Raw genomic sequence first — 18,316 nt, forward strand, 5'->3', positions numbered from 1 at the left:
TTCCACTACATAACTGACCTGAAAGAAATTCAGTTCCTGTAGCACTCATCCTTCTTTCTCTTAATATTACTAGTTAAGATATTTGCTTTGAGAACGCTCATTTTTGACTTTGAATAATGAAAAGAAAGCACTTGCATAAGGTACTCAGGACATCCCAAAGTGCTTTAAAGCCATGCATTATTTTAAGTTCAGTCACTGTTTATTATTTCTTACCATTTATGTTCAAACTCTTCAAATCAGCTGTAAAAATGGTGGCAGACTAAAGATTCATTGCACTCATTAGTCAGCAGTTCTTTGCTTTTCTTGATTGAGTGGCCTGGGCTCGTCAGCTGGATGTTTTATTTGTAACCTTGACAACGGACTACATGCTCCACTCTGTCAATCTGCAATATTTACTACCTTATAATTGACTGAAATCCAATAAATGATTGTATTTTCATGTTTTTCCTCACTAGGAGGGAATGAATCAGCTCGGCAATAGTCATTGGCCATGAAATTGCTCAGGGCCCGAAAAGAGGACGGGAATTACAATGCGCAATTAACCTGCACTCATTAATGCCAATGCAGGCAGCATGCAAACTTCATGCTGTTGATGCTAATTTAAATGATTTAGCGGTAGCCAGCAAAAAGTGCTCTGTTGAGTGGATGCATGCCCAAGTATGGACGCAAAATTGTGAGAAGTTAGCATGTATTAGGGCAAGAGCACATAGTCAAGTTGCACCACTTAAAGGAGGAAATTATGGCAGGAACAGGTGCTGGAAGTCATTCTAAAAGTGAGTTTGATGTGAGGAACACTCAATAATGACACAACATGCCAGAGAGAGGGCTCTGAAGCTTTAGTGCTGGACTAGAAGCCTTGGTGCAGGAGGTAGAGGAGACAAGCCATATATTCACAGGGAGCCAGCAGGCCATCCAGTCAACTCTATGAAGGCAGTGCAAGGAACATATAGCTGTGGAGGTCAATGCCAGGATTCTAGCCCTGAGGATATGGGTGCAGTGCCACAATAAGTACAGTGACCTCACACAAGTGGTCAAGGTCAGTGGAAGTTCCTTCAAGAACCATATCCTATCATCTGCACCACTAGCCTCAGATATTGCTCAATGTACCGCATCCCCATCATTCACCAACCAACAATCTCTATCAATGATGATTCATGCCAAACATTCATAGTTTCACCTCACCCTCACACAATTGGCAATGCTGCAAGTCTGATACCCACATCTCACAGCTTGCACACAATTATTCAGCTATTCAACCAGGACAGACGCTTTACTGAAACACATTGAACCATACTCAGTGATATACCTCACTCTCTCTTGCAGGACAAAGTGGATCAAAACTAGAAGCAGCAGCATCCAACCAATGGGGAACAGGCGTGGCTGCTTGTCCTTACTCCCATGGGGGGAGATGGTGGTCATCATCATTGGAGTAGCCATGAATGCGGCTGAAACAATAGAAGATGATAGTATCCTCGTGGAAGTCTTGCATCCCACTTCATTCTCATCTCACATTCTCATCTGATTTCCAAGCTGCAACTCTTGTTTTCCACACTCTCCTAATCTCACCTCAATGGGTCTGACACAGCTCGCATCTGAAGTGTGTGCACAAGCCACTGATGCCATTTTGGAGTCAAAACGGCACTTGAAGCATTGATTGGGCACTAAGGAGCTGAATTTTGTGTCTGTTGATTTTTTTTTTGCTTCACTGAGCAAAATTTATATTTATGTTTGAATTAAAGTAAGACATTTGCAGGTAGTTTTAATTTCTATATATACAACTGTCCTTCTGACTGCCTCCACACAACAGCAACATCCAAATGTTTAAACAATAGTGCATTTCTACAAGATAGGAACTATTAACATACTATTGTCAATGCAAATAAATATAACATTTTATTGTAATATTTTGTACATGTAAACTGGAAAGAAATGGGTAAAGTCTGTCTGAGATTCTATACAAAATAACCACCTATCAATATTTTTATCTCTGAAATTATATGATACAATAGCAAGCTCCACAGGCCCTCTCCTTCACCAAAGCAATAAAATAGCCTGGAATAATATTGGCACTTTGACTTTTTCCATACCTTGATGGCTGCCTATGTAATCTCAGCCCTGTATAAACAAAAATTTTTTTTTTAAAGACCATCTAAACCCCTTTCACTGCCTGTATTTCTCATGTGACGTCATCAGCAAAGTATTCAGATGTAGAGGTTGAAAACATTGTAATGTCTTCTCCCTGTACAGATACTGACTGACTTTACTGTGTTTTTATCCAGTCATTCTGAGTTCTGATTAGAAAATTTATGAACCAAGAAAGGGTAACATAGAGTGCCTTCCTATCCAGCATGTGGGTTCAGACTAATAGTTACCACCTCAGCCATGTGGAAAAACCTGAAACACAGGGACTGGTATCAACGAAACTAAAAAGAGGAGCATACCTGACAAAGATCTCTGGTGAGTTGGTGTTCGGTAATAGGTTCCTTTGAAATGTTCCTATGACGATTAACAAACAAAGAGTTGGAACAAGATTAAACATGTCTCTATAAGATGTATACACAAACATTTTGTGTTCTGTTTACTTAAATAAAATATTTCTTTGCAATCAGATTTTATTAAGTTTCATTCTACTTCAACATAAGTACAGTACCAGTAAACAAAGCCATTCACCCTGCTTTCCGGAGTGCACTACAAAAACTGGTCAAGTAAGGCTCCTTACATAATTTGTCATGCATTCCTACATTCAAAAGTCAAGTATGTTTTATTGTCTCTTCCTTCTCTTGAATCTGGCAACAAGCACAAGCCAAGGAACTGCATCCAACACGCTTACAAATTATTTTACCTCCATGGACAAGGTGCTAAGTACACGGAGGCTTCAGAAAGGTAAGTAGCCTTTGTAGCCTCAACTGGAATTTTGAATGCAGCCTTACGTTCCACGTCCCTCAAGTAACTCTCAGAAAAGTTAACCTAATAAGATTATAGTGCTCAGCTAAAAACTTGGAGTCAAATACATGTAAACATGCATGTCCTGGAGTTTAAGGCATTAAGTAGGATTTTTAGCTCCTAACGGGGGCAAGCACAGAGGTGGGTGGGTGCAAAAATCCATGTCACTCTCTAGTATGCCAGATTGTCAACACACCACCGCACCCGGACCATTTTCCCCTGTACAATGGTGGCCCGGTTGCTGAGGGCATTTTTCATTTAAAATTTTTTAAAAGTTAGAGGGAGGGCACCTCTATCTTGAGGCCTTCCAGCTTTGAGAGCCACTTGCCATCCTTAGTTGGACATCAAGCCTGTACTCTGGCCACTAGTTGGTCAATTCGAGAAAATCATTGTCAGGTGACTGTTCCCCAGCTAGCGCAGCGTTGTGAGCCACGACATCGAGATCCTGACCAAATCCTAAAGCCTTGTCCATTGATATATACAGTCACAGGCAGCTGGAGCGAGATGGAGAATGTGAAATTGTTCACAGACAGGATTTGGTCACATACGCAAAAAGCAGTTTGTACATGCACAGCTGTCTGTCACACTGTCATGTATATAGAATGGGAGTTTGTTCAGCTGGCTTGGTTGCTTGCACTCTTGCCTCTCAGAAGAAGGTTATGGGTTCAAGTCTTAATCCAAAACCTGACTAGATAAACTGGTACTTTACTGACGAAGTGCTGCAGTGTCAGGGGTGCTGTCCTTTGGAGCAGATGCAAAGCTGAAGCCTGATCTACTTGTTCTTCTTGCCTGGTTAACAATCCTCTTTCGACCAAAATAACCAAAAACATAACATTAACATTTCCTATATGTCTGTGGGATCTTGATGTGCCCCAAGTAGTTACTATTTAACAGTCACCACACTTGAAAAATGTCATACAAAATATATGGAAAGCTTTGAAATATGTCTGAAAGATATGATAAGGTGCTAGATAAATGAAAATCTTCACACTCACATTAAGGTTTCTATACACACACACTTTTTATTTGTGTTGTTAAATGCTGTTACAGCTGAAGCCCACCTGTTGAATCGGTTTTTTTAACAAAATCCTTTTTTCCATAATCAAAAAATATTGAAGGTTTTCTTTTTTACACTTACAAGAATGTTGCCAGGGCTGGAAAATTGTAGCTCTGATGAAAGATGAGGTAGGCTAGCATTGTTTTCCTCAGAACGGAGGAGGCTAAAAGGTGACTTGGTTGAGGTGTACAAAATTAAGAGGGGCCTAAATAGAGTAGACAGGGAAGACTTGTCTCCCCTAGCGGTGAAGTCAATTACCAGGAGGCACAGACTTAAGGTGATTGGTAGAAGGGTTAGAGGGTACATGAGGAAAAACCTTTTCACCCAGAGGGTGGTAGGGGTCTGGACTTTGCTGCATGGGTTGATGGTTGAGGCAGAAACCCTCAACTCATTTAAAAGTTACCTGGATCTGCACCTGAAGTGCTGTGACCTGCAAGGCTAGGGATCAGGTGATGGAAGTTAGGATTAGAATGGGCAGCTAGTCTTCTTTTCAGCCAGTGGAGACATGATGGGCTGAATGGTTTCTTTCTGTGCTGTAACTTTTCTATAATTCTATGGTTATCCAAGTACACGCTGCAAAAATTATTCAAATGCAATGCTATGATGTAATCCACACCTGACTCCTCTGTGGACAATACAGGTTTAATAAAAATTCTGTCCCAATAGTTACAATAATTTCCAAAGAAAACTCTCTTGCTTCCACTGTCATTTTTTATTCTTTCCTTTATTTGATAGCTGCTACCCTCCAGACTAAGTGGTCCTAAACATTTCACAATCTCAACAGAGAACTGTTGAACTGTTTAGAACCACTGCACAAGGAAGATTTGCAGACAGCAGGCAGTCCACTAACACGACAGCACCAGGTCCCATGTATCCTCCCCTGTGACTAAACACTGCTTAAGCTCAAAACTACAAATTCAATGAGCTCTCCCGTAATGATTCCGTCATCAGTACGAAGAGAAAACAATTGAACAAACAAAATTACCTTTACAGTTCTATCCTGATTTAGATGTGAAACAATACCTTTGAATTATGGTAAGGGAATGGTTTATCTCTAAACAGCCCACACACACACATTTCCTTCTCACTTGCTCAGTTGTTTGATTACACAAATTCCTTTTGAAATTAATATCCTGATTCACTTCAATAAGGAAACATTATAAGGCAGATTGCTTGGAAATATGCAAGGTTCAAACAGACTGGAACCTAAACATAAAATGTCACGTTTGGGGATTTTCGGATTATTTTTCATGAAAAGAATTTGAAAATAAAAGATGCTTTTAACTTTTGGATTGCAAAATAAAGTGAGTTTACACCGATTTAAAAATGAAGACAGTGGCTAAAGGGCTTTTTGGGTATTAATGGAAAACATTGATAGTACTGTAAAGGACAAGCAGAAACAATTGGGGCATCATTATTGCACCCCAGGAGCTCTGAACAAACATTCAGATGTTGAACTTTGTTTGAAGATTGTTTCAGAGAGTGGGGGGGGGGGGGGGGGGGGGGGGTGGGGGGCACATCAATAAGTTTGAATAGCATCCATTCTAGCCAAGGGGGCAGGCTCCAACATTCTGTGGGGACAGAAAGAGATGTTGCACTCTCCATAACATGGCCCTCGAGGGAGGTGTGGACCTTGAGGACAGTGGGGCCCTGGAAGGGGACAGCTCATCGGAGGAGGAACAGGAAGTAAGAGAGGAGGAGGAAGAATTAGGGGCTGAGGGAGATGATGTTGAACAGAGGTGCCCCTGCTACATGGCAAGATGGCCTCTTCCTGCCATGCTCAGGGTAGAGGACCTCCCTCCTCTCCTTCATGTCCTCCAGCATGAGGTCTGGGTCAGCAATAAAGTGAAGGTCTTTCCTTTCCCAGGTGCCAGACCTCCGGCACTCCTGTGACTTCTCTGTGATACAGAGGAAGGCTTTGGAACAAACAGCAGATCTCTCCCTCAGAGTAGCAACCAGCCTCAGTTATGGCTGCCATGGGTGCCTAAATGAGTCCCATGATTCATGCACCTTCCTGCACTTTTCACACGCTTCCCTTCTTGCCCCCACTGGCTCTAATTGGATTGATCTAATCCCAGTTCAGGGCTTGCCCCCACGAAAATATTAACTTCAGTCAGTTTCCCACCTGAGGCACACAATTTCCATCTTAACATTCCTACTTCTGATCTTGGTATCTGCATAAGAGGAACTAATCTCCAGCACTCTTTTATAACCACATATCTGTTTTTGGAATGAAGTCCTTTCCTGTCATTACCTGTATTTCCAGGTTGCACATGTGCTAAAGTTAAAGAGTTATCTATTGGAACTCAGCACCTAACAAAATACTCAAGCAAATTTATGTAAAGCTCACTTTATTAAAATTTCATGTAAAGTCACATTCAATATACAGTTGCCCTACAGTCTTAGCAACTTCTAATTACGCACTTTCCAGCTTTCTGGACTCAACATTGATTTCAACAATTTCAGACCATGAACTCTGTCCCCATTTGGATCCTATTTTTTTTGCCATGTGCTGGTCTGAATCTTGTTTATCATGTTTTTGCTTTTGGACAGAAATGTTCATTTTTCTGCCACTCACACTCACTCTGCACCAATGTTTTGTTTCTTTACCATAACCATTACTACTCCCTTTGCAGTTTGTTCCATGACATCTTTGTCATTTAATCTCCCCCGCTCTCTACCCTATACCAGATCTTCCCTTTTGTCCTTCCAACCCCTCCCCCCTCTCAATGGCATAAAACCCATCACATTCCACCTTCCTTCAGTTCTGAAGAAGGATCATATTTGACACAGAACGTTAACTCTGTTTCTCTCTCTACAAACGCTGTCAGACCTGCTGAGTATTTCCAGCACCGTTTTTATTTCAGATTTCCAGTATCCACAGTAATTGTTTTTATCTGTGAAATTCTTTGCTGATTCTTGAAGGTAAGCAAACAAGTTTCAGTGGCTAGAGTTTTTCTATTCGTTCATAGGATGTGAGCTTTGCTGGCTAGGCCAGCGTTTATTGCACATCCCTAATTGTACTTGAGAAGGTGGTGGTGAGAAGCCTTATTGAATACTTTAGTCCATGTGGTGTAGGTACACCCACAGTGCTTTTAGGGAGGGAGTACCAAGATTTTGACCTAGCAGCATTGAAGGAACGGCAATATATTTCCAAGTCAGGATGGTGTGCGACTTGGAGGGGAACTTGCAGGTGGTGGTGTTTCCATGCATCTGCTACCTTTGTCATCTGGGTGGTAGAGGTCACAGGTTTGGAAGGTGCTGTCAAAGGAGTGAATTGCTGCAGTGTATCTTGTAGATGGTACACACTGCTGCTACTGTGCATCAGCGGTGAAGGGAGAGAATATTTATTGTGGTGGATGGGATGCCAATCAAGCAGGCTGCTTTGTCCTGGGTGGCATTGAACTTCTTGAGTGTTATTGGAGGTGCACTCAACCAAGTAAGTGGAGGGTATTCCACCACACTCCTGACTTGAACCTTGTAGATGATGGACAGGTTTTGGGAGTCAGGAACTGAGTTATTCTCTGCAGAATTCCCAGCCTCAGACCTGCTAACACTGCTCTTGTAGTTACATTATTTATATGGTTGGTTGAGTTCAATCTTGTCATGGCAACCCCTATGTTGATAGTGTGAGATTCAGCAATGGTAATGCCATTGAATGTCAAGGGGAGAGGTTTAGATTCTTTCTTTTTGGAGATGGTCATTGCCTGGCACTTGTGTGGTGTGAATGTTACTTGCCACTTATCAGCCCAAGCCTGAATATTGTCTGATCTTGCTACAAACTGCTTCAGTATCTGAGGAGTCGTGGATGGTGCTGATGATTGCACAATTATCAGCGAACATCCCCACTTCTGACCTTATGACAGAGGGAAGTCATTGATAAAACAGCTGAAAATGGTTAGGTTTAGGACACTACACTGAGGAACTCCTGCAATGAGGTCCTGGAACTGAGACAATTGCCTCCAACAACCACAACCATCTTCCTTTGTGTTGGGTATGACTCCAATCAGTGGAGATTTTTCCTCCTGATTCCCATCAACTTTAGTTTTTCCAGGGCCCCTTGATGCCACATTCAGTCACAGTATCACAGTGATGTCAAGGGCAGTCACGCTCACCTCACCTCTGGACTTCAGCTCTTTTGTCCATGTTTGGATCAGGTCGGTAATGAAGTCAGGAGCTGAGTGGCCCTGGCCGAATCCAAGCTGACTGTCAGTGAGTTGTTCATGACACATTAGTCTCAATTAATTAGCAACATGTCCCAAAAGCTGGAAATAAAAATTGTTTCAGGGATTTGTTAAGTTGCCTTTAAAGTACAGCAGTGCATATGCCCCTGAATTCCAGCAGATTCTATTTCTCTTTTTACAAGTTTTACTCATTTAGATCAGCAGTGGGAAAATGGAGCTCTCTTTACTCTGTTCCAGCACTTGCCTCAGTCCCACCTTCAGTGGAACAGCTCCTACTACAACAGTATGACTATATGTCATTTCTCACAGCAGCCATCTAAAACTTCTGTGAGTGAAATTGGCAATTATTGCTGAATTAGGAACGGTTTTGTGCAAAAGACTATTATGATCATCGGGAAATGGATTGATACTGAGCATGTGGAACCCTTATAGCCAGCAGGCACAAAGGGCTCTCATAGGAATAGGAGTCGGCCATTCGTCCCCTTGAGTCAGTTCCATCATGCAATTCGATCCTTGCTGATTTGTATCTTAATTCTGCTTATGCCCCTTTGATTTGTACTGGACTTGAAACTAGGAAAAAGAAAGTAAGGAGCTTTTGAGATCCTGTGAAAGATTGAGCAAATTATTGGTCTCTATACAGTGTACAACTCACTGGTACTGCCATAGTATTGAGATGGGAGTTACCTAGCACCAGCAGCTCTTATGGTCTACTGTTCATCCTTACCTTGGATAGGAATTTGCAGGTGGTGGGGAACCCTTGAGCTGGCTGCCCTTGTTATTCTAGGTGGTGGAGGTTGTGAGTTTGTAAGGTGCTGTCAAAATGGCTTAATGAGTTTCTCCAGTGTATCTTGTAGATGGTACACACTGCTACCACTCTGCGCCAGTGGTGGAGGGTGTGAATGTTTAAGGTGGTGGTGTTACCATCCCTGTGGGGAAACCATAAACCAAAATAATCAAATTTACCAAACGATCCCCATATGAAGAAATTACCAACAGGATTTCACTTTTTGTGACTTCTACTTTAACACAAATCAGAACTAGCGCAAATTAAACATGATTTAACAGGCAAATGATACTTCAGATAAAAAGGTAAATTTCACTTTAAATAGTCGATACAACAAAGATACATCTTACACAACCACCAGCACCCATAACACTACCAGCAAATATGTGGCTGTTCCAAAGTATGTAGGATCTCTCGTTTTCCCCTCAATCAAATTGGCCCTCTAGTTGCATTCACTGGCAGCCATATTCCAACCAAGGTGCTCATGGACGGTCATCACTCGAACGACACACTTCCTGCAGAACCTCCTTAGGTTCACGACAGTCTTAATGACACAGATTCTTCAAAGGATCCTTTATATCCTTTAATAAGCCCTGTTAAACGGTCTGGTCGGCTTGGGCAAAAGTGAAGCAGCACCAGTAAAATTGTCCAATTCACAATCTCAGCTTTCACCCTGTCTTTTCAGCTTTCTGGCTTGTTTCAAATATGCCTCCCCTGTACTCCTTCTGCCACAGCTCTGTTGTGTCTGGCTACATGGTTTTCATATGTTAACTTTGTTTCTGTTGGTACTGCTTCCAGGTCAAGTGTTGCCAGTCATATGCGCCAATATTTCTTATTATTCAAGAAAATTACAATTGGTCTCTTTACAATTGATGCAAACCATTGAGTGCTTTTCAAACATCCTTAAAAATAATTAGATTCTGTAGACATTTTAAAGAAATTACAAATTTTCCTTACTGTCCTGCTTCTGGATCCAAAGTTATCACAGGTGCCAACGGGTGACCAGGCTTCAGGGAGTCAGGAGGCAAGTTAAGCACCATTGAATCCCCAGCCTCTGACCTGCTCTAGCCATAGTACTTGTATGGCTGGTCCTCTTAAGTTTCTGGTCAATAGTAATCTCCAGGAAGTTGATGATGGGGATTTCAGCAGTGGTAACGCCATTAACTGTCAAGCGGGGATGTTGACAGTTTGACTCTACTCTTTGAAAATAGTCTTGTTCCTCTTTTTTTCTCCCTGTTTACACTTCAAAGCAAAGAGAGAACTACAACACTAATTTGGTTATGCTTCTCATACCTCCATACTATGGGCAGAGGTTAATGATGGATTCTGTGAATGACCAAAACAACCACAACTCATATTTATGTGGCAACTTTAAACATAATAAAATGTTATAAGGTGTTTACTGAAAAAGGTTTAGTAACAATAATTATGAAAGCATCAGGGCCTGAATTCTACCCTTGGGGTGTGCCTGAAGTAGGCGCGGCTGGAAGACCCGCTCCCAGCTGAGTTTGTGCCGTGAATGCGATCTTATGCTGGGTGACCAATTAAGGCCCACCCAGCATGTGTTTTCCATGCGCAGGGGTGGGAACGCATCAGGCGCCAGGTCCAATGGGGACCCGGTGGGGTGTTCAAAAAACAGAAGAGGCAGCTCCCAGCAGCCTGCCAGGAATCGTAGGGGAGGCTGAGGGGGCTGTTTGGAAACTGTTCAAGAAGTGTCCTGTCGTGCAGTCATGGCCTCAATGCCTGGTGGTCATGGAAGTCAGGAGGGTAAGTCGGTTGGGCGCTCTGTGCCCCCCGCCGCCAGTTTCTCAGATGAGTGCCTGGGAGTGCTGGTCGAGGAGGTCAGTGGCAGGTGGCATATCCCAATGATCAGGGATTGGAAGAGAAGGCCTCCCCACCTGACCAAGGAGGTCTGGACAGAGGTCGCCCCCAGGTCAGTGGGCATGACGTGGTCCACCACATGGGGCTTCAGTGCTGCAAAAGGTTCAATGATCTGCTGCGGTCAGCAAGGGTAAGTACAGAAATGGCATGGGCCTGTGCAGAGAACTTTAGTCGGGTGCCTGTTGTTCAGAACGTTCAGGGGTCTAAGCGTGTATATGTCAACTGGCACTTAAACCTGCCCTGCTAAGGCTGGGATGTCAGCATGACTGGCCTCAGTGCATTTGCAGGGTGAGATGTACCACAGTGACATTGCCCAGCTAATGCCCGGGTGGGAGGGCAGGTGGGAACCAGGAAAGGACCTTCAGGGAGACAGAGCAATAATGTTACTTTTCCCTGTCAGGAGAAGAGCAGTCATAAGCTGCTGAGCGCCGTCGAAAGGGTGGAGGAGTGCCAAATCTGTGTGTCCTCATGAAGCACGAGAGCAATGCACTGGAGCTGGAATGCCACTGGCCAGCTCGCTCCTCCAATCGCGGTGTGGCGGGGGTCTCAGATAAGGTAAGAGTGCAGGTGACAGGTGCGTGTGCGGTGGGTACTGGAAACATAACGGGCTCCTCTCATCAGAAACGGAACTGTCGTAGCCAGAGAGCCCATTGAAGCTCCAATGCAGATGGCACCATGCAGCAGCTCTCCACTGTCTCCTCAGCCCGCCTAGCGTGCATAGTGACTTTGATGATTGAATGTACTGATCTTTTGCCTTCCTCCCACAGATGCACCACCTACAGGAGCCACCGGGAACCCTGAGGACCCCCATTGAGCTCAGAGGAAGACATCACAGCTGCACCAGCGTCACACCGTCTCTCTGAACCAGGCACCAGCACACATATTCACGTCAGTGGGCATTAGTTCTTTGGTTCCACGGGTAATGCACAGCAGTGAGGACACATCACACTTGCATGAGGAGCTGGCAGAAGCAGAGAGGTCCCAGAGAGCTGACAGTGGGAGCACAGCTGGAGACCAGGACCATGCTGTGTCTGAGGCAGATGATGAGCCTCTAGAGTCATCCATCAAGCGGCAGATGCTGGATGTCCATCAGGATGTGCAGGGAGAACTGGCAGAGATCCATGAGGGTCTGTGTGCCATGGTCTCCGTCATGGAGGAGCCCATGCAGTGCATGAGTTCTGCATTGTCCCTTAACACTGAGCGCGTAGCCTCCTCCATTGGGAGAGTGGCAACTCTTATGGAGAGGCAGCTTCAGGAGCAGATTCAGGGGTCCCTGGGGTTGCACTCATACCTGCAAACTCTCACACAGGCACTGAGTGACCTCAGGAAGTAACTGCCAGTGTGAGAGATGGATGAGGCACCTAATCTCCCTGCTAGGTCCCCATCCATCAATGGTGAGCAGGGGGGTGCAAATGCACCTCACGCTGGCAGACGAGCTGTCTGTCATCTCTAATGGCTTCTCTGAAGGCACCAGCTGCTCTGCCTCTCTGCCAGTGTCTGCTGTTTCTGATGATGCTGTGACGGCTGAGGAGTGTCTAGCCACGGGGCTGGATGCACCTTCCCAGGCAGAGCCTGCTCAGTCTCTGGCAGCCAGAGGACGACCATCAAGGCCATCAGGGCCACCAGGACAGCAGAGTCAGCAGGCTGCCTCCAACACCACTGTCAGCGAGGGGGTGGATGGGCACCAAGATGCAGCACCCACAGATACAAGTTTAAGGCACCCTGAGCCTTAAGGGTGACATCTTTTGTGTTAATTATTTTGACTCGTGTTAGAGATGGACACTTTGTTTGTTCATGTGAAGTAACATAAACGTTTGACTTAAATGGACTGTGTTGGCTGGATGGTATGAATAGGTGCCAGATGCAGCACAGCCTTGTAAAAGTGTGGCGTTGTGCGGTGCTGACGTACTGGGTTGGGTTCTCATTTATTGATTGTTAGCAAAGGAAGATGGTGCCATTGGCTTGACGAGGCATCGATGCCCTGGATGCCTAACAGAAGGTTCACTGGATCAAAGCATCCTTGGTGTCCCTGCCTCCATGAGGGTTCCTGTTCTCTGCCTCAAGGTCCTCAGCCAGTGCCTCCCCAGGCTCTTCCTCTGATCCATCACTTGAGTCATCCTCCATGGCCTGTGGAGCTGCCTCGCTTTCCTCAGCCTCCAGTGGGTCCCCCCTTACCAGAGCTGGGTTGTACAGGCCACAGCATGCGATTACTAAGAGGGAGACAGGCTCTGGAGGATACTGCAATGCTTCCCCTGACCAGTCCAGGCCACTGACGCACATCTTCAGCAGCCGGATGGTCCTCTTCACCACCATCCTTGTGGAGGCATAACTCCTGTTGTATCTCTCCTCAGCCTCGGTTCTTGAGTGAGAGTGAGGTCATCAGCCACCTCTTCAAGAGGTAGCCCTTGCCACCCAGAAGCCATCCATCCACTCGTGCAGGAGCCACGAGCAGCCTTGGTACCTGTCAGTACCGCAAGATGTAAGCATCGTGTGAGCTCCCAGGGTAATGGGCACAAACTTGGAGAATCTGTGTCCTGTGATCACAGACAATCAGAACATTTGTTGAATGGAACCTCTTTCTATTGAAGAAAACTCCAGGTTCTCCTGCTGGCACCTTGATGGCCACATGAGTGCATCTATTACACCCTGGACACGGGGGAACCCAGCCTTCGCAGCGAAGTCTCGTCCTCTCTCCACCTGTCTCACCTCATCTGTCCGGAAGTGGATGAACGTGTGGACGTGTCTAAAGATAGCATCAGTCTCAAGCTTGACACAGCTGTGTGCAGCTGATTAAGAAACACTGCACAGACCCCCCCACTGAGCCCTGAAAAGAACTGGAGACATAGAAGTTGAGGGCCACTGTGACCTTCAAAGCCACCAGCATGGGGTGTCCACCCACACAGTTGGAGGCAATTTCCAGACATACCATGTGACATGTTGATATCGTTGTGTCCCTGGAGAGGCGGAGCCTCCTACAACACTGGACCTCGGACATCTGGAGGTAGTTGGAGAGCTGCCTGAACACTCTAGATGCTGGCTAGTGGCGTCTTTGACATGCCCTCCCACCTTGGCCTCCCTGCTGGCACTGCACCAACTGAATTGTGCCTCTCCTCTTAAAAGGTCTGTCCCTGGGATGCTGCCCATGCCCACATGGCCTCCTCTCCCTCCTGCCCCTCGCTTCCTCTTCAGAGGAGGTTCCACCAGCAGAATACACTATCCCCATTAGATGGAATGCAAAGGAGCAGTGCCTTGAAAATGAGGGAGCAAATGTGCTGCGATACTCAGGGGAGCCTTTCAGGGAAGATGAGGACCTGAGATGCTGAAAGGCAGGCTTGACAATCAAACAAGATACAAATAAACTGGGTCAACTCTGTACTCACACAGCAATGGACTGGCAATGACAGAGAAAGCACTGCTACTCCGGGGGCCCTTTATCCTGCCCGTGGATGAGGAAATGATTGAAACGTGAATTCCGCCCACTTGTTTTGTCCATGCGACAAGCTAAAAATCACATAGGCAACGTAAAATCACTGTCAATAGGCTTTTTAATGACCTTAATTAGCCCTTTAATTGTTGGCATGCGCTGCTCCAACTCCTGTGCCCACCAACCTCAATATTGTAGGCATGTGCAATGACAACGGGATGCATGCCTGACGTGTTTCGCGTAATTTTATGTGCATTCGCGTTAGGCATGTGACCTCAGAACGCAAGGTTCAGGCCCAGGATTATTTATTGTTGTAAAAGTGATTCTGAACTTGGTAAACCGTTGTAAACTAATTAAAATCTGCTGGATTTAAGTTTGATTTGTATCCATTTTAATTCTTCATAAATCTGATCTGTAATTTCAGCTTGAGATATATGGTGATAATTTTTCTGCCTTTGCCACCTGGGCAGTTATCTGGCAGAGGATCTGACTTTTATAGATCCAGTGCAATTGTTGTTCCATTGAAATGAATGTAATCAAAATCGGGTGGGTTCCACAATCCACTCTGCCAGATTTCTGCCCAAACACTGACAATGAAAATTTACCCTATGTCTATCAAAAGTAATATTTGCATTCAGGGCATCATGTTGAGATTCAATTCCACTTCATGATTTAACGACACTCTTCATTAACCCTGTTAATACAGATTATTTCATGGAAAATATCACTTTTCAGTTGATTGAAGCCAACAACTTGTCTAAGGAAGCAGACTTGAGTTGGGCAAAAGAAATAGTGCCTGGAATTAGCTTGAATTGTAATACCTGTCACCCCTGTTCTCATTTCAATTTCAATTAATCATTTACATCCAAATAAGAGTAAAGCATTCAAGAAAAGCTTCCACTACATTCAGCTTCTGTTAAGAGAAAATAATATATTTCAACTATATATCACACATGTCTAATTGTTCATTTTAAAGTGTCAGAGCACTGTATTTTACTCATTACAGAATATAACTTGTTTTTAACTTGCCATTATTTAGAAACCAATTATATCTATAGGTGTAGCCCATTAGTAAAGAACAGATAACATTTCCTTTAATAATTTGAAGCGTTTTAACAATAAAATGAAGTTAGACATTGGAGTTCATTAAAGAAACAAACCCAGCTGTTATAACATTGTCAGTAGTCAGCAAATGGTATTCTATGAATCCAAAAGCATGAGGGAGATTTGTAAATAAAACAAGAATGTACAATGCTTTTTGAATTTGTTTTCTTACTTTCTGCATCATTATGGTTCTAATATTTCATGTTCTGCAGAAACCATTAAAATCCCATCATATTCAAAGCAGAAGTTAATGCTATTTCAGCCTTGGTTAAAAATGCACAAGCTGCTCAAGGAGCAGTGGAGTTTCTGCTTTGGGTGCAATCAGCAATTCCAGTGAAAATTGTGGCCAAACCAACGACTGTTTTGAAAAGCGGCATTCCATACTACCCCAACCCCCACCCCACCACCTGAGTTTGCACTCAAACTCATTTGCATATTGCTGAACACAAAATCTGTCATGAACCAGCAGAATCGGAAAAAAATATAATTTTTTTGAAATTGTTTCAAAAAATATTCCTTGGCACATTTAATAGTGCTAACATGGCATAGTTTCATTAATATAGCTGAAAATGAGTTCATCACAATAAACACATTTTAAACCACAGTGTATGCTCTTCACCTATGATTTCAAATGATCAAAAGTTACTTGCAAACCTTTTATTTAGATGATTAGATAGTGGTATAGTATTCTGCTCCTTAATAAATTTTTAAAAATCAAAACCTTTTGAAAGGTACCTACTAGAGCCCTTACACTCAGAGTTCCAGCCTAACTTTTGGGGCTCCTCATAGGCCCTACAAATAAGCACAATAGATGGAAACTCCCAGTAACGATTAATTCATCCCGGAGACATGGTCTATTTTAACGGTGAGGCCAACCTCTAACACGATGTCTTTAAAAATAGAAAGACTTACATTTATTTAGGGCTTTTCAAGACCACTAGATGTCACAAAGCATTTTACAGCCAATTCAGTACTTTCAAAATGTAGTCACTGTTGTAGTGCACGAAATTTGGCAACAAACTTACACAAACAGCTATGTAAAAATGATAGATACTCTGTTTTTTTGATGCTAATTGAGGGATAAATATTGGCCAGGACACTAGATAACTCCCCTGCTCTTCTCCGAAATAGTGCCAAGGGATCTTTTACACCCACCCAATCAGGCTCGCTTTAATGCAGTGCTTCCCAAATTATTTTCCAATATGACCCCATTTTAACACTTGAAAATTGGCGTCATCCTAGACGTCAACAAAAAAAGCAATAAAGCAGCATATTAACATTCAGTACATAAAGTTCATGCATTATAAATCAGCATAATGCCATATAAATATGAAAATCTGTATTTTGATCTACTTTATAAAAATGTTGTAATTTCATGGGCTTATGTAGGTTTCAGTCAAGTTTTCAATATACCGCAGAGACAGAAGATTTAGTGAAGGCCCTCTCCTCATGCTTCTTGGCCCAGGACAGCTGTGCATGTGCCCTGCTGCACATTGTCCCCTATAAAGTTGGTAGCAAAGCATGGGCTCTGTTCCACATTGCCCCCTATAAAGATGGTGGCCATTAACCCAGGCCTGTCACCAGGGGAAGCCCCACAGCTGCTGCCCCACTCATTGCAAATGAGGATCAGTAGCTTTGTATTCAGGGATTGGGGTCTACGCAAGATATTTAGGAGGTCTCCCCACCCATCTATCAGGTCCATTGCTCTCTTCTATCATACCTCAGAGAGAGGCCAAGAGTGGAGCAGGGCAAAGGCAGGGCCAGAGGCCACCTGGGCCTTGATGTCAGTGCAGGGCACAGTCTCAGAGGAGGGGGAAGCTCCCGACACCATCCACTGCTTCTGTGACACCAGCGGGGGTCTGTTATCCACAGTTTAGGAAGCACTGGTTTAACGTCTCATCCAAAACAAGGCACGTCTGACAGTGCACCACTCTCTTAGTACTACTCTGGAGTGTCAGCCTTGATTTTTGTGCTCAAGCCCTGTAGGGCATGAACCTGGTTCCTTGTAGCACTGAAGTGAGAGTGCTACAAACTGTGCCACAATAACTAGTGCAAAAGATGATAGAAACTGCAATTGTGCTGAATAAGATTTGTGCTTAAAATTCTGTGATCTTTTGTGCTGGTTGAGAGAATTGCACCAAAAAAGTACAAATCAAGCAGAAACTCCCAGCCACTGAAAATAATGATCATTTGGTTAATTTTGAAAATGTATACAAATACACTGAACAAGTCATGTTGAAAAACGTTATCAGCAAAACTGAAACACAATGAGAATGATTATTGTTCAGGGTAATTTGTTAAATAACTGTCTGAGCACAGATTTATAGTCGAGAACTGCAGACTTCTTCATTCTCCCCAAACAGCCAATGGAATATGAATCCCTTTAATGCTTGTGGTGATGGTGTTTACCCAAGTAAAGTTCCTTTCTGAAAGCTATGTTGAGTTGTTTTTGTTCCTCATTGATCTGTTGAAGGCTTAACATGAATGGAACAGTATACACAAACCAAATAGCCTCCATCTTAACAGAAGGGTAGAGCTGCTGGTAGGCAAGATAGGAAGAATGATGGGGGATTGTTTAAATTATATGTGCGTAACATTGTGGTAGGTGCGAGAGAACCCCTGATTACAGTAAGCCATAGTATATCAGAGAAAACACAAATGAAACATTAATAAGTTTAATTCCAATAGTGGAAAATAACTTTTAAAAATACCAATAAAGAAAAATGAGTAAGGTAAACAGGATCAGAGCTGTGCAGTAAATTGTCAGGTTTTGGAAATCTGAAATTAAAACAGAATATTCTGAAAATACTCAGCTAGTTAAAACAACACCTGTGGAGAAAGAGACTGAGTAGGGTGGATGACCATTAGCCCATGAGAGATTTCAAAGGACTTGCAGGGGTTGATAGATTGGACATAAGTATCATGAAAGACTTGGAACA

At 43.7% G+C, this 18,316-nt stretch overlaps 1 protein-coding gene across 3 annotated transcripts in view; it reads right to left on the reverse strand.

Moving 5' to 3' along the window:
- kif26ab (kinesin family member 26Ab) overlaps positions 1–18,316 on the reverse strand; it is a 278,697-nt gene that overhangs the window by 257,845 nt on the left and 2,536 nt on the right. For all 3 annotated transcript variants that reach the window (XM_041214247.1, XM_041214249.1, XM_041214251.1), the window contains exon 2: positions 2,442–2,496. In XM_041214247.1, the coding sequence (XP_041070181.1) occupies positions 2,442–2,496 (55 nt within the window). The remainder of the gene's footprint in view (positions 1–2,441; positions 2,497–18,316) is intronic.

This window comes from Carcharodon carcharias, chromosome 20 (genome assembly GCF_017639515.1).
Source record: "Carcharodon carcharias isolate sCarCar2 chromosome 20, sCarCar2.pri, whole genome shotgun sequence".
NCBI classification, from domain to species: Eukaryota; Metazoa; Chordata; class Chondrichthyes; order Lamniformes; family Lamnidae; genus Carcharodon; species Carcharodon carcharias.